The following is a 15,347-nucleotide window of genomic DNA, read 5'->3' as shown; positions in this document are numbered from 1 at the left end:
TGGCTTAAATTGCAAAGGATAATCTTACTATGGAACTATTGGATGCACAGATTACTTAGTCTCTAGTAGACTATATAAAGTCAGAGAAAAATACTTGTTTTGGAATTTGAGCTGAAGCTTGGATTACTCCCACATAAGATTGAACTCCCACATAAGAAATAAACAGAAACTGGAGAGGAGTGTTCAACTAAGGCTTGTTCAGAAGAGACCCCGTGAAATTAACAGATTTAACTTAGTCCTGTTCATTAAGTATTTGTGCACTACTGCAGCCAGTCTTTATGCAGGACTCCAGGGCCCTTGGGTTCAAAAAGAAGAAGCACAGCTGTCTATGGAGGCATTTCTGACAGTAATGGCAATCAAAGGTAAAAAAAAAAACTGAGCCACTCTGAGCACCTCTCCCATTCATGCTTCCTAATAATTTGGAGATATTAGACGAAGTCTTACAGGGGTAAGACCAAAAATAAAAGCTGTCCATCTCATACTGCCGATATGCAAGTCAATGGTGCAACAAAACCATGTCCAGTTCTGGTTGCCTAGCCCAGAGAGCTGGAAAAGGTTCAGAACAGGGTAAGCAAAATACTCAAGGGGTTGGATGAAGGGTTGAGGCATCTGGGGCTTTTTAGTTGGGGGGGGTGTGTGCGCGTGTTACAGGTGTAGAGAAGTTATGCAAGGCGTAAAAGATGAAGAGAGCACAGCAGAGGTTATATTTTCTGAGAATCTTCCGGAAAAATAATCTCTCAAAGAACCTGTTGATGGCATTTATACTGTTGAGAGTGTATTAACATATGGTCTCTGTGTGTGGTTTGGGAGCTGCAGGGTTAGGGGGAAAATAATGCTGTCCAGGGTTGTAAAGACTGCGGAGAGAATAACTGAGTGCACTCTTCCCACCTTGGATCAAATCTATGCTTCCAGGTGCCATAAGAAAGCTGCAGAGATCGTGCAGGATAGTGCGCACCCGGAAATGATCTCTTTCAGCTTCTGCCTTCTGGAAGAAGGTACAGGGTTATAAAGACCAGGACTAGCCACCCGAGAAACAGTTTCTATTCAAATGAGATTTTGGTTTTAAACGCAGGGTAACGCAGGTGGCGCTGTGGGTTAAAGCCTCAGCGCCTAGGACTTGCCGATCGAAAGGTTGGCGGTTCGAATCCCTGCGGCGGGGTGCGCTCCCGCTGCTCGGTCCCAGCGCCTGCCAACCTAGCAGTTCGAAAGCACCCCCGGGTGCAAGTAGATAAATAGGGACCGCTTACCAGCGGGAAGGTAAACGGCGTTTCCGTGTGCGGCTCTGGCTCGCCAGAGCAGCGATGTCACGCTGGCCACGTGACCCGGAAGTGTCTCCGGACAGCGCTGGCCCCTGGCCTCTTAAGTGAGATGGGCGCACAACCCCAGAGTCTGTCAAGACTGGCCCGTACGGGCAGGGGTACCTTTACCTTTACCTTTAAGGCAGTGGCGTAGCGTGGGGGGTGCAGGGGGCCCGGCCGCACCGGGCGCAACATCTGGGGGTTAGGGTTAGGGGGCGCAAATCCACGGGTTAGGGGGCACAAATTACTTGCCTTGCCCCGGGTGCTGACAACCCACGCTACGCCACTGGGGTAAGGCAGTCTTTATGTGAGTATATTGTATTCAATTACGGGGTACTGTATCAGAGTTTTTAGGGGCTGACCAGGCTGGGATAGCAGGCTTGTGGGTTTTTGAATGCCTGATGTAGATTTTTTCAGTTTCGTTGTTCTGCATGGGACAATGACAATAATGATTATCCTATCGTATTGTAACTCTCTCACCCAAATGCTATGACCGATAACGAAGTGGAAGAAGAAAGCTCATTTTCTTCGTCAGGGTCACGGCGCCTCCTAGTGGAGCCAGCAGCCTGGGCCGCTTTTTATTCCCTTTCCTCGAAGCCCCTCGAGCCTCCATCTCCTCAGCGCAACAACTCGCAAGAAAGTCCAATGTGTTCCCAGGGAATTTCCCCGGCAGGGAAGCAACAGGACGCCCGGCGGCGGCGGCGGCGGCGGCGGCTCCCCTGCGCCATATGCCAAGGCAGCTGGACCCCCTTTCCGGAGCGGGCTCGAGCTGGCGACCGCACGAAACCGGCGCGGGGAGTAACGAGGAGAGCCGCTTGGCGCCCCTGAAACGAGAAGCGCTGAGGGGAAACCCGACGTCCCTCTTCGGAGGCTAAGCCGCCTCCCCGCCCGCTTTGCCGACTCCACCCCCAGCGGCCGGTTTCCACGGGGACCAGAGCCCCGCGCCGGAGGCAGAAGGAGGCGGCTGAGGCGCCACCCGCAGCCGCCCTGCCTGGCTGCTCCTGCGGGTCGGGGCTGGAGAGGCGCCGCGCGGGACGGGGCTCCCTCGCGAACCGGGGCGCCCTTCTCCCCGCGCTGAGCGACTCGCGCCGACAAGGAGCATCCCGCTCTTCCCAGGCGCGGCCCCGGGAGTCTGGCCTCTGCCGCTTGGTGAGGAGGTGCGTTTCCACTCGTAGCCCCCCGTCGGGGACGCGGCTGGCTCGAGGTTTTCTCCTCAGAGGAGAAGCCCCAGGTGCAGCAGCCCTGGCATCGTCCCGCCTCGTCCCGCCTTCGGGCCCTTAGTTCGCCCCCTTCTCGGGCACTTGCTGAGGCGAGCGGGCCTTTCCTTCCGCTGCTCTCGACCCTTTCGTGTGAAGAGAGAAATAAACCTCCCATAAGCCCCGTGCATTTTCTGGGCGTGAGTCTCTCACGCCGCACCAGAAATTCGCCAGTTTTGTGAAGGGGCGAACTTGGCGCGGGACGCGCGCGCGGGGCCAGATCGGATCTTCTGGGCCTCCCTGGAGAGGGAGAGCGCTTTGAAACCTCGCCTGAGACCCAGAAACGCTGCCCTTCAACAACAAACAGGGTTCCAGAAAGCACATCACAGCTTCTGGGCAGTATCCAGCACCTGAGAGCAGTGCCGGATTTACGTATAAAATTTAACGGGGGCGGGGGCTGGATGTACCTTTCCAAAATATAAGATAAAAAACAACTTCTTCTTTATTTTTATTTCAGTTCAACAATTACTTTGATAAAATACATATTTTGTTATGTGCAAATGTCTTTAGATACCTATTAGGTCCATAAATTACCATCTGCAGGGGTGTCCAAACTTTTTTCAAAGAGGGCCAGGTTTAATGAAGTGAAGGGCCGTGAAGTTGTTGTGCTTTTTAATGATTTTACCCCAAAGTTGTTGAGCTTTTCTTAGGACTGAAGTTGTTGAGGGATTTTCTAAGGATTTTACCCTGGGAAATAAACTGCCACAGGGACCGGATTAAAATGACCAGCGGGCCGGATTAGGCCCCCAAAATGGACTTTGGGCATGCCTGCTATATAGCATATATTCAACACAAAAAGCAGCAACAATTTGTTGTTGACAAAGGACAGCTGGACATATAAAGGGCTCCATTACCTTCAGTAGTTTAGGGCCTCATCAAACCTAAATCCAGCCCTGCCTGAGTGCATTCACTGAACTTTGATATATTTATGCAGCACAGTGCTCTTTTTCTAGAAAAAGAGGTGCTGGATTTGGCCACGAACTTCTCTCTTGTTCTCTTTGAATGGTGGAACTGAGCTCCAGTGAGCTCCGGCTCTAAAAAAAAAGCCCTGTTTATATGTTATGGAGTTGCAGCATATTGTATTTATATATAACCTCACACAGCAGCATGCTGGCATATGGAAAGGGTTTACACAGCACACAATGGCCTCATTGCCAGGGAATTTTGATGCTGTGAGACATGTTTTCCCCTCTGTCTTAAGATCCAAGTAACAGTGGACTCATTGCCTTCGGTTGTTAATTAGCGTAAGGCAATCACGACAACAAGAGTTCATCTAACCCTCTTTTGAAAAGTCACTGGTGCCTTCTGGGAAATGAAAAAACAAGCTGTATGCATTATTTTTTTGCCTGTCTTCTCCAAATCACCCCTTGATGCCTTTGTTTCCTCATTTTTGTCTCTTCCTCCTAGACTTAACATTTATTTCCCATATGGGCTGCCCTTCTCAATATTGAAGCAATATTGAAAGTGAACTGAATTAATATCCTGTCTACAATATTATATTAAAACAAGAGTACAATCAAGTTACACCTTTAGGTGGCAGCTTGAGACTATATTTTATTTTGAAAATGAATACACAATTTTGTTCATGTGTAATTACTACGGTATATTTGACATGAGAGACATGTGTCCAGTTTTGATTTGTTACAGCCCACCTTTTCTTTATTCAAGAAAAGGAGACTTGTGCTTTAGGTCAAAGCAACCAGCCTTACTTAGTTAAACTGGGAGATAATGACCTGCCCAAGATGACCCAGTTGGCTTTGTGGCCAAGTGCATAACTGAACTTAGCTTCCACATAGCTCAAATTGCCACTGCACCGTACTGATGTCTTTCTCTTCTTGATTATGTGGTTGAAGTAGCTTAGTTTTCTTTTGAAATAATTTTTGGGCCTCAATCTTGAAAAAGGTGTGTTCAGATATGAAGCTTTCATGTTGCAGCCAGCCTATACCGTGTTTTTATCATTACCCTTTCCAGTAGTGAGCTCAGGTCCTGAATGCTGACAAGATTGTAACAGAATCGGGACTACTAGGAATCAAGAGGGAGGTACAGAGTTGTTTGGGAATTCCTGATGCTTGGAAAAGGACAGAAATACTTCTGGGGAAACCCCTGAAAGTCCCCCCAAAAGCCTCCCTTACGAAAATGTGGAGTGGGGTTGGGAGAGACAATTGTGGAATGTCCTAGTTCCTCTTAGTTTATACTATTCAATAGGTGACTCGGTGAAACATTTTGTTTCATGCCTACTTGCTCCTTCTAATAACAATCTTTGGTGGCTGAGTGCCCATACATTTAGCAGTGAAACTCACTAGCAGAGAATTCTGCATATCTAAGGAGTCTCCCAACAAATACACACACACACAGCCACACACAGCGCTGTCCAATAAAGACCCATGGGGTTCCAGCAATATAGATAGCAGTTGAGGCTATAGAGGTAAGAATTAGGACCACATCTGCGTAGCTTCAACAAAACCGCAACATTTGTACAAATAATTTATTAGGCCCTTTCCCACCATATTGTTTGTTTTTTCATGCATGGCATTGATAAGCCATTTTATAACTATGTTTTTAAGACATCTCACTACAAGATATTAAAACCATTTTAAATGCACAAACAACGAATTTTTGTTCTTTTATTAACCTGATTTTGCTTGACACTTCAGTGGGCTGGTTTTTGCTACAATCTTGTTGGTGATCCCTACCTGTTAGACAAATGCAAAGGTTAAGAAGGTGGCCCTGAATGTAAAATTTATGACAGAATAGACATTTTACTCATGTGGACTATCCTGTTTGCACTGCCAATAAATAATTAGAATAGCTTTCATGTATAACTGTGTTTGTTTCAACAGATGGCGCATCTGTCTCCTAAGGTAGAATCACTCTGCTGGAAGTGAAATTGATACGGCATGTACACAGAATCTGACATTCTCACGACTTAAGCGGCTAACTTTCTATGGAAGGACAATGTCTGGCACTGTTGGTGATGCTAATAGCCCAAATTCAGTCAAGGCCAAAGGTATCCCATTACATTCTGTAGCTGGTGCTAGCATGGGCTTTCAGCAGCCCAACAAGTCGCTAAGCAGAGGAAATCATTCAATTCAGAGACTCTCTAGCATGAGCTATCCAAGAACGGAACAAGAAACAAGTAACACAAATGAACCACCACACAGAAAACGTTTAAGCAGTACCTACATATCAAAATTGGATAATCAACTACTTGAGGATGCAAGCATTCCTGAGACACAGAAACTGAGAATGGTTGCAAGCTGGGCAGAATTGTTTCATGATACATCTGTTGTTTGGGACAACCTGCAGGAAGCTGGAAAATCTACCTTGGATTATGATACAGTGGTTCAAAATAGCAGTGGTGAAGATGCCATAAATAAAAATGCTGACGATTTGGAAATGAAGTTATTACATGCACATGTTTTAAATCCTTTCATAGCCTCTGAAAATAGCTCGGCGCGTGCTGAAAGATGTACTCCTCCTGTTTTTTTATGTTGTAATACGTCACCTCATCCTTGCAAGAGTTCTGCTCAAGCAACTAAGCTTGAGAGAAAAGGAAGGGATATTAGGCTTTCCACCAACATTTCAGAAGAAAGTGAAGTTGAGGATGACATGTATAGTAGCACAAGAGAAGCCAGTTCTTTAAATGCTCATAATGTGTGCAAGCTAGATGATTCATGTACAATTACGGTGGACCTGCACAAAAATGAAACTTTTTTTTGGCCTCCTCTCAGTGATAGTTCAGATGAGGAATTTGCAGATGTGAAGACTGATTGTCTAAAACTACCAGAGAGCAAGGAACACACAAGCCCTCTTAACAGTGATGTTGAGGCAGAAAATATTAAACTCATCAATTTATCTGTGCTGGAAGGCAGACACTCCTTCACAAATAGTTCTGACATCTGTGAAAAATGGAATCCAGGAACAGAAAAGCTCTTGGAGATCAAAGAAAACAAATGCAAAGATTTCACGTGGACTCTCAAACCTAAAGCTTCCAGTGGGACCAATGATGTTGGAGAGACTACAGACAGAAACATCCCTTTTCATCTCAAAGTAAAAAAAGATGCATTAAGGGATGGGAGTTCAGACTTTCAGCCTCTAAAGAAAGGCATCGATCAGAGAAATGCATTTAAATCTGAGCATATGCTAGGGATGGTTAAAACTCTAGAAAGGGAGAATATCACAGAAGAACAAGCAAATAGTACATCTAATGGAAAACACTGTAACAGAGAAGAAAGGGAAACAGAATTTAAATTCCTGATGAAAGATCCAGCCATGCAAATTAAGAGTTTCTGTGGGAACACATTATTGAACCCTTCAGAAAACAGTACTTCAGTCTGTTTGAATGACAGTTATAAAAGCACTTACTTGGGCAGTAGCAGTGACTGCGTTTTGTTAGACATGCTTCTCCAGTTTACTGATAGTGTAGAACCTAAGTCCAATACAGTTCCAATATATGTGCATGGTGATATACCTGAAAATGTTTCTGAGGGCGTTGCAAAATCAGTAGTAGGTTCTAAAAAGAATACAGAAGAATTTCTTGTCCCAAGAATAAAAGCTCATGGTGATGAGAAGCTATTTTGGAATGACAAATCCCAGTTTGATTCCAACCACAGTGATAGTGTTTTGGCAAAATATTACTTCTATTTGAGTTATCTCAATAAGTCCAAAAGGCTTCAGCAAGAGGTTGGTGGCAATCTTCTCTCTTGTCAACAACATTTTGGAATTTCTAAAGAAGCAAAAATATCCGCACTCGACTACCATAAGGGTGGTAATATATATGAGCATAAGGCTACTGAATATACGAACGATGACGTAAGCTACTGTGAAGATAAAAGTTCTGAGGTTATAAAACAGCAAAGCCTTCCTGAAAAACAGGAATCAAAGTCTTCTTTTTCATGTAACAGTCCTGAACATTTATCTAATCTGTTATTGACGGAAAAGAAACAATTGGAGAATGGACACATTTTGAAAGGTAAAAATAGACTGATGTTGTCTAGCAGGATTGTGATGTATATATATGATTTCCCCCCCTTTTGCATAAAATAATGTGTCAAAATAGCTACATTGTTGTGAACATGGAATATAAGTAGATATTTGCCAAATTTCATGGAAATGGCTTTATTTCTATACAGGCTGTGGGGTCTCAGTTTTCTGTGTTATGAACATAGCCTTCAACCCGTTTGTAAACCCATAAACACACAAAATATGATTTATTGTTTTAAAAAGACTCTCCTCCCTGAAAGAGAGGGGAGTGGTTGTGGACGGGAGCCCGAGCACCGCTCCTAGCAGGGGGCGTTGCCCCCTGCCTCCAGCTCACCTGGCTGGCACTCACGCCCCCCCCCCGGTGGCCGTCCAACCAGGTGCCATGGGGGGGCCGTGTCCAGCAGCCTTTATGCTGCAGTGCCAGCCTCCCCCCCGGCCTCATTTCTCTTTGTCGTCCTGGGCGAGTCACCCACCCCCCACTCCCTTTGAGTTAGGGCTTAGGTCATTGGCCTTGCTATGGACCTTAGGTTGGTCGCCCCGGTTGCCCGGGGGGCCTGGTAGGAGTTTTTCCATTTGGCATTAGGCTTTTTGGTTTTTTTCGCCTATCTCGTAGCAATCGTCACAACTTTTTGGTGGTATTGGTGGGTAGGTTAGGCATTGGAATAATGTGTTGTGGTGTGTCGAAGTGCTAGGTGTGGCCATCGCCTATGCCTTCAATTTCTAGGGGTATTCCGTTAATGGAATCTGGCGGTCGTGTATTCCGTCCGAAGCCTGCTTGGCGGGAGGCCATGGCACGACCCTCGGTGACATCAGGGGTGAGCCTATAGTTGGATTAGCATCAACAGGTGATGAACCCCTGGTGAATAAACCCACTTGTTTTGCGATCCAATGCCTAAGCCAATACCTTTTCATTGCTGTAATCAATAAAGTTGTGGCCTTTTCTAGCCCATTAACCTTATATCACGTGTCCCTGTGTCTTCATTTTACTTCGCGGGGGTCGGGTCCTCGAACCACAACTCATAGCCTACGCCAATGCGAAGACTTGTATTAAACAACCTAGGCTGCACTTACTTAATTGAGTGCACACACCACTGAAGTTAGTGACACTTCTGAGAAGATGTATAAAGGATTGCACTTTCCATATGTTGCACGTCAAACTTTTAAGTGCCTTCAGTTAAGCTTCTGTGGCACCCAGAGGCTACTATGTGTGTGCAAAATGAGTTTGAAAATTGCTCTAATGATGACCTGCCTCCTTTCTCAGGGACTTTGTATGGGGGAAGAGATGCCTGCCTGTTAATGTGCTCACCAGGCCCCCGGCTTGTGGATTTTCAGAAACAAGCAATAATATGGAGCTGGCTACATGCAGCACTGAGACACACTGTAAATAGACTGATCCATCCATTCCTAGCAAAAGGCTAGGAAATGCCGGGAATTATGAATGAATATCTTTCCCAATATATTATTTATTTGTTATGATTCTACTTAATAACATTAGAAGAATTCTGAGTGACCTGGTCCCATGCTATTCTAGTAATGTTTATAGCGTGGAACCAATATTGGGTGGGGTGAACCAGATGGCACTGCCAGTTCTATGTTCATCCATATAATGGATATGGCTCCTATGCTTCTGCAATAATGCATGGGCAGAAAAAGAAGGCAAAGAATAAGCAGGAGTGCATGGCCAAAACAACTGTTTACATTGATCAACATAATGCTTAGGAAGGCTGGTTTCAAGCCAGATGGGTTATTGCTTGGTCTAATTGCTATGACACCAGTCTTGATAACAGAGTAGGGGTGGAAGTCCTCTTCTCCTCACTCATGTAAGGAGAAGCTGAGCATGTGACGCTGCTCTACATTTTCTGGACCAAAACAAGTGTGATGTGGGAACTCTATGGTCTGTTCTCCCAACAATTTGTCATCATCAAAAAGCAACTGGATCAGAGCTCTAATTTCGATTGGAACAGAAGATGAGCTCTAAGGGAATACAGTACAGTTTACCCTTTCCCTTTCTGTGGTGATTTTGTGACTGAATCTCCCTTCAACTCCCTTTATCATGCCTGTTTTCAGCTTCCAAACAGAGCTAATAGCAGTTTGGAGAGGGGAGATTGATTGTGGAAGTAGGTGAGCAGAGTTAAACATTATCTCCCTAGCACCACCTCTGCTGTCAAAATCAGAGCATCCACAGCTGTTTTTGAGCTTTACTTTCTAATTTGTTTTATGAAAATATTGGGAGAACTGACTATGGATCTCACAGACCATATCTGTTTTGGCCATTTTAAGTTGCCTTTTGTACCATCCATGCCTTACGCTTGGCAGTGAATTAAAAGAGAAGATGGTCTGAATGTATATTTGGGAATGAATTCATATGCAAATATTGGCGCTGTGGTCTAAACCACTGCATCTCTTGGGCTTGCTGATCAGAAAGCTGGCAGTTTGAGTCAATGCAACGTGCTGAAGTCCTGTTGCTCTGTCCCAGATAAATAGGTACTGCTGCAGTGGGAAGGTAAATGGTCTTTCTCTTGCACCAGAAGTGGTTTAGTCATGCTGGCCATGACTCGGAAAGGTGTCTGGACAAACACCAGCTCCTTCAGCCTGAAGCGAGATGGGCGCCGCACCCCATAGTCACCTTTGACTGGGCATAACCATCCATGGGTCCTTTACCTTTACCTCATATGGAAATACGCATCCATGTTTGTAGATGATTATGTCATAACCCCTGAGTCTGCTTTTATTGTTATGACTATGGAACTACCTGTGACTGCATCATCTTTTGTAGGCAAGAAGCTTTTGGGGGCCATGAAAATCAGCACAGATGCGGTTGGTTTTAAGAGGTGTTCTGAGAGATCAAGCACTGTATGTGCATCTTTCACACAGAGAGAGCTGAAGCCAAGGTTTGCCCTTTTATATTTTAATATTTACCATCCAGTGATTTTGTTGGCTTTTGAAAGAAGGATGGGTTTGCCCTGATTCTCTGCAGGTAGCCTAAGTGAAATGTCTGTATTAATTTCCCATGTTGTCAAGATTAAAGTTTTACAAAGAAACCAATAGACCATCCCTTAAAAAACAATGGTTTATGTCTTTAAGAGAACTTTGATTTATTGTGGTTTTCCCTGCAGGCCTCTTCTCATTTAATTTAAAAGGCTAGTTGGGAAAGAGTTTCATTAGAGCTGATACAAGAAACCCTAATAATAGTTGTAATCACTTTCTACACCTATGTGTACATTTTTTCAGCATCATAATTATGTGTTATCAAAATGTATGGGTTTCATCAGTGACAAATATATTCATCATGTTTTGTGCTTACATAGGCAGAAATTAGCTGATCATTTTTTTTTCTTCTGGAAGATCTTTTGTGTGAATTAATTTAAGCAATTAAAATACATTATTTGCCTTTTAACTGATTAATTATAATTTAAATAAGTTTGTGTTTTACCAAAACAGCAATATTGGGTGTCTTTTGCAATCATTAAGGATGTGTAAAGTATCTACTTACAATCTAATCCCTGTTACTATGCAAAGCTATGTTTAATATTTTGTTCTTTTCTTATAAAATTTAATAACCCCTCAAAGATAAACATGTATGTTCTTAATCTGTAGTTTGCCCAACTGAAAGTCCTTCTCCACAAAAATATTGTGAGAAAGGTTGCTATTACAGTGGTGCCCCGCAAGACGAATGCCTCGCAAGACGAAAAACTCGCTAGACGAAAGGGTTTTTCGGTTTTTGCGTCGCTTCGCAAGACGAATTTCCCTATGGGCGTGCCTCGCAAGACGAAAACGTCTTGCGACTTTGTTTCCTTTGTCTTAAAACCGTTAAAACCAAGGGTGCTTTGCTTGAACAGCAGCAGTTGCGACTTGACTTCGAGGAGCAACTGTTAGCACGCGGTTTGGTAGCCTTTTCTCAGACTTTGCTCATTTTTGAAGCTTTTCCAAAACTTTTCCAGAACTTCTTCTGCATCCATTTGGTAAGTTAAACTTTTAAAACTTTTTTGGGGGGTTTTGGATTTTGGGTTGGGGTGTTTGGGATTCAAGGACTTGGTGTTGGGGGGGGGGTTTAAGAGAATCTGGGAACTTGTGGGTTTTTTTGGAATTTTTTTGTTTTTTTTGTGACCATTGGGCCATGTGGTTGTTTTTTTTAAATTTTCTGAGTTTGAATTTCTGTGTGCTGGGTGGCTGGGGGAACAGTTGGTGGGGTTTCTGCAGCAATCTGGGATCTTGTGGGGAATTTTTTTGATTTTCTGTGACCATTGGGCCATGTTGTTTTTTTTTGAAAATTTTTCTGAGTTTGAATTTCTGTGTGCTGGTTGGCTGGGGGAACAGTTGGGGAGGTTTCTGCAGCAATCTGGTAGCTTGTGGGGGATTTTTTTGATTTTTTTTTATTTTCTGTGACCATTGGGCCATGTTGGGCTTTTTTGAAAATTTTTCTGGGTTTGAATTTCTGTGTGCTGGTTGGCTGGGGGAACAGTTGGGGAGGGGTTTGCAGGAATCTGGTAGCTTGTGGGGTTTTTTTTTGAATTTTTTTGATTTTCTGAGACCATAGGGCCATGTTGGTTTTTTTTGAAAATTTTTCTGAGTTTGAATTTCTGTGTGCTGGTTGGCTGGGGGAACAGTTGGGGAGGGGTTTGCAGGAATCTGGTAGCTTGTGGGTTTTTTTAATTTTTTTTGATTTTCTGTGACCATTGGGCCATGTTGTTTTTTTTTGAAAATTTTCTGAGTTTGAATTTCTGTGTGCTGGTTGGCTGGAGGAACAGTTGGGGAGGGGTTTGCAGCAGTTGGGGAGGGGCTGGGGGAGCAGTTGGGTAGGGGTTTGCAATTTCTGCATGGCTGGGGGAACAGTTGAGGTTTTTGAAGACTTTGGTGATTTTTTAAGCTTTTCCAAAACTTCTTTTGCAGCCATTTGAGGTTTCTGAAGACTTTGGTGATTGATTGTTCAAGCTTTTCAAGAACTTATTTTACATCCATTTGGTTTGTTAAACTTTTAAAACTTTTTGGGGGGGTTTTGGATTTTGGGTTGGGGTGTTTGGGATTCAAGGTCTTGGTTCTGGGTTTTAATTTCTGTGTGGTGGGTGGCTGTGTGCTTTTGAATTTTTTGGATTTGAAGCACATCACTGATTTTTTTTTTCTTTTTCTGAGTTTACGAAGGAGCTGTGCTGCCATGGGACCCAAGAAGACTGCTGCTGCAGAGGCCGGCGAGAGGAAGAAGGAGAAGGTGACGCTGGAAATGAAGAAGGAGATCATCCGGAAGCACGACGGCGGAATGCGTGTGACGGACCTCGCCAGGGAGTACGGCAGGAATCCATCGACCATTGGGACCATCCTGAAGATGAGGGAGAAGATCATGGCGACTGATGCAGCCAAGGGAGTCACCAGGATCATGAAGAACCGGCCAGCTGTTCTGGAGGAGGTCGAGAAGTTGCTGCTCATCTGGTTAGAAGAGAAGCAGCGTGCAGGGGACACAGTGACTGAGGCCGTCATTTGCGAGAAGGCCAAGGCCTTGCACGCAGGCCTCGTCCGGGAACAGCCAGGAACCTCAGGCGAGCCAGAAGTCTTCAAGGCAAGCAGAGGTTGGTTTGACCGGTTCAAGGCAAGATCTGGAATCCACAGCGTGGTCAGGCATGGAGAGGCTGCCAATTCTGATGTTCCTGCGGCTGAAGACTTTGCAGCGGAGTTCCTGGAGGTTGTGAAGACGGAGGGCTACGTTCCACAGCAGGTCTTCAACTGTGACGAGACCGGGCTGTTTTGGAAGAGGATGCCCAAAAGGACTTTCATCACTCAGGAGGAGGCCAAGTTGCCTGGCCACAAGCCCATGAAGGACCGTCTGACCCTGCTCTTCTGTGCCAACGCAAGCGGCGACCTAAAGATCAAGCCCCTGCTGGTGTACCACTCGGAGAACCCATGGGCCTTCAAGAAACACAAGGTCGACAAGGAGCAGCTGAGTGTCATGTGGCGATCCAACAGCAAGGCTTGGGTCACACGTGTGCTGTTTGTGGACTGGGTCAATCTTGCTTTTGGCGCTGCTGTCAAACAGTACCTGCTGGACAACGACCTGCCGCTGAAGGCTTTGCTTCTGATGGACAATGCTCCTGCTCATCCTAAAGGCCTTGAGGTGGACTTGTTGGAGGAGTTCAGCTTCATCAGCATCATGTTCCTGCCGCCTAACACCACGCCACTGCTCCAGCCGATGGATCAGCAGGTCATCGCCAATTTCAAGAAACTCTACACCAAGGAGCTTTTCAGGTGATGCTTCGAGGTGACTGACTGCACCACCATCACCCTGCGGGAATTCTGGAAGGACCACTTCGACATCGTCACCTGCTTGAAGATGATCACCACGGCCTGGAACGGGATCAGCCAGAGAAATTTGAATTGCGCTTGGCGCAGCCTGTGGCCGGACTGTGTGGCACCAAGTGACTCTGATGCACCAGAGTCAACAGTGGTGCAGGACATTGTTGCCTTGGGGAGGACCATGGGACTGGAGGTCACAGAGGAGGACATCAGCGAGCTGGTGGAGGAGCACGACCACGAGCTGACCACCCAGGAGCTGGTCGAACTGCAGGCAGAGGCTGCGCAGAAGTGGGCCTCGCTGGAAGAGGAGGAAGCAACTGAGGAACGGCTGTCCTCCAAAGAACTGAGGGACATTTGCCAGAAGTGGAAGGATGTGCAGGCTTTTGCACAGCGGCACCACCCTGACAAGGACCTGGCACATGACCTTGCAAACACTTTTGATACAAGGGTCATGTCGCCTTTCAGGGAGGTGCTGAAAAGGCGGATGAAGCAGCAGACCATGGACAGGTTCTTCAGCAAGAAGCAAAGAGTGAAAGAGGAACCTTCTTCGAGTGGTCCCCCAGAGTCTTAGAAAATGTACTGTACGTTTTGTTGATTTTTAAATGTTTTTCTGTCATGTTTAGAAACTTAATTTATTTTTCCTTCAATTTTTGAACTGCTCTTTACAGTATGTGTGACTTTAAAGAGCAGTTAATAAACTCTTGTTGTACCAAATTTGGCTTTGTTTGGACTTTTTTTGACCATAGGAACGCATTAATTGATTTTCAATGCATTCCTATGGGATTTCGTGCTTCGCAAGACGAAAAATTCGCTAGACGAAAAAACTCGCGGAACGAATTAATTTCGTCTTGCGAGGCACCACTGTATTCTTTCCTTTTAGATAGTTTAGAGGGGACAGTGGCTCAGTTTAGCATGATAATTTTGAGCTGATTAAACTTTGATTTATTGGCCATGTGCTTGTGTGTTCCATCCTCTCCTGCATATTCATTGTTGCCTAATTTGAATGTGTCCAGATGACCTACACACACAATTAAAAAACAACCATCATTTTAACAATAAAACAGTACTTTGCTTTGGCACATCTATCTCTTGATTACAGTTTCCTGTAACTTCTGAACCTGGTTTTATCTTCTGGTTTGTAAGTCCCAATTAAACCATGGTTTCTTGGTTTGGATGTGAGAAGCAAGAATAGACTCATATAGGAAGGGACAAGGAAGGGTAATGTGATGATATATCTCATTCTTTGACACATAGCAAATGATAAGCCATGGTTTATGTCTGAACTGTGTCACTGTCTTACCCAAGAATGAGAAAGGTATTGAAGCCATATATCCAACATAGATGTCATCTTTCCCCAACCTGGTGCCCTCCATATTCATTTTGTACTACATCTCCCATCATCCTGACTACTGGCTATGCTGGCTGTGGTTTATGAGAGCTGAAGTTCTCATATTTAGAGGGCCCCAGGCATGGGGAATACTTTTCTAAGTCAAACACTCCATCCATCCATATTGGCTCTTGTGGAGTA

At 45.0% G+C, this 15,347-nt stretch overlaps 1 protein-coding gene across 2 annotated transcripts in view; it reads left to right on the top strand.

Moving 5' to 3' along the window:
- Positions 1 to 1,765: 1,765 nt before the first annotated feature.
- Positions 1,766 to 15,347, top strand: part of LOC310826719 (uncharacterized protein) — a 45,551-nt gene continuing 31,969 nt past the window's right edge. For both annotated transcript variants that reach the window (XM_083701914.1, XM_083701915.1), the window contains exons 1-3: positions 1,766 to 2,455; positions 5,395 to 7,526; positions 10,314 to 10,428. In XM_083701914.1, the coding sequence (XP_083558040.1) occupies positions 5,510 to 7,526; positions 10,314 to 10,428 (2,132 nt within the window). In that variant the 5' untranslated portion in view covers positions 1,766 to 2,455; positions 5,395 to 5,509. The remainder of the gene's footprint in view (positions 2,456 to 5,394; positions 7,527 to 10,313; positions 10,429 to 15,347) is intronic.

Source organism: Podarcis gaigeae, assembly GCF_964106915.1.
Source record: "Podarcis gaigeae genome assembly, chromosome: 11".
Lineage (NCBI taxonomy): Eukaryota > Metazoa > Chordata > Lepidosauria > Squamata > Lacertidae > Podarcis > Podarcis gaigeae.
This window is presented reverse-complemented; position numbering and strand designations above follow the sequence as displayed.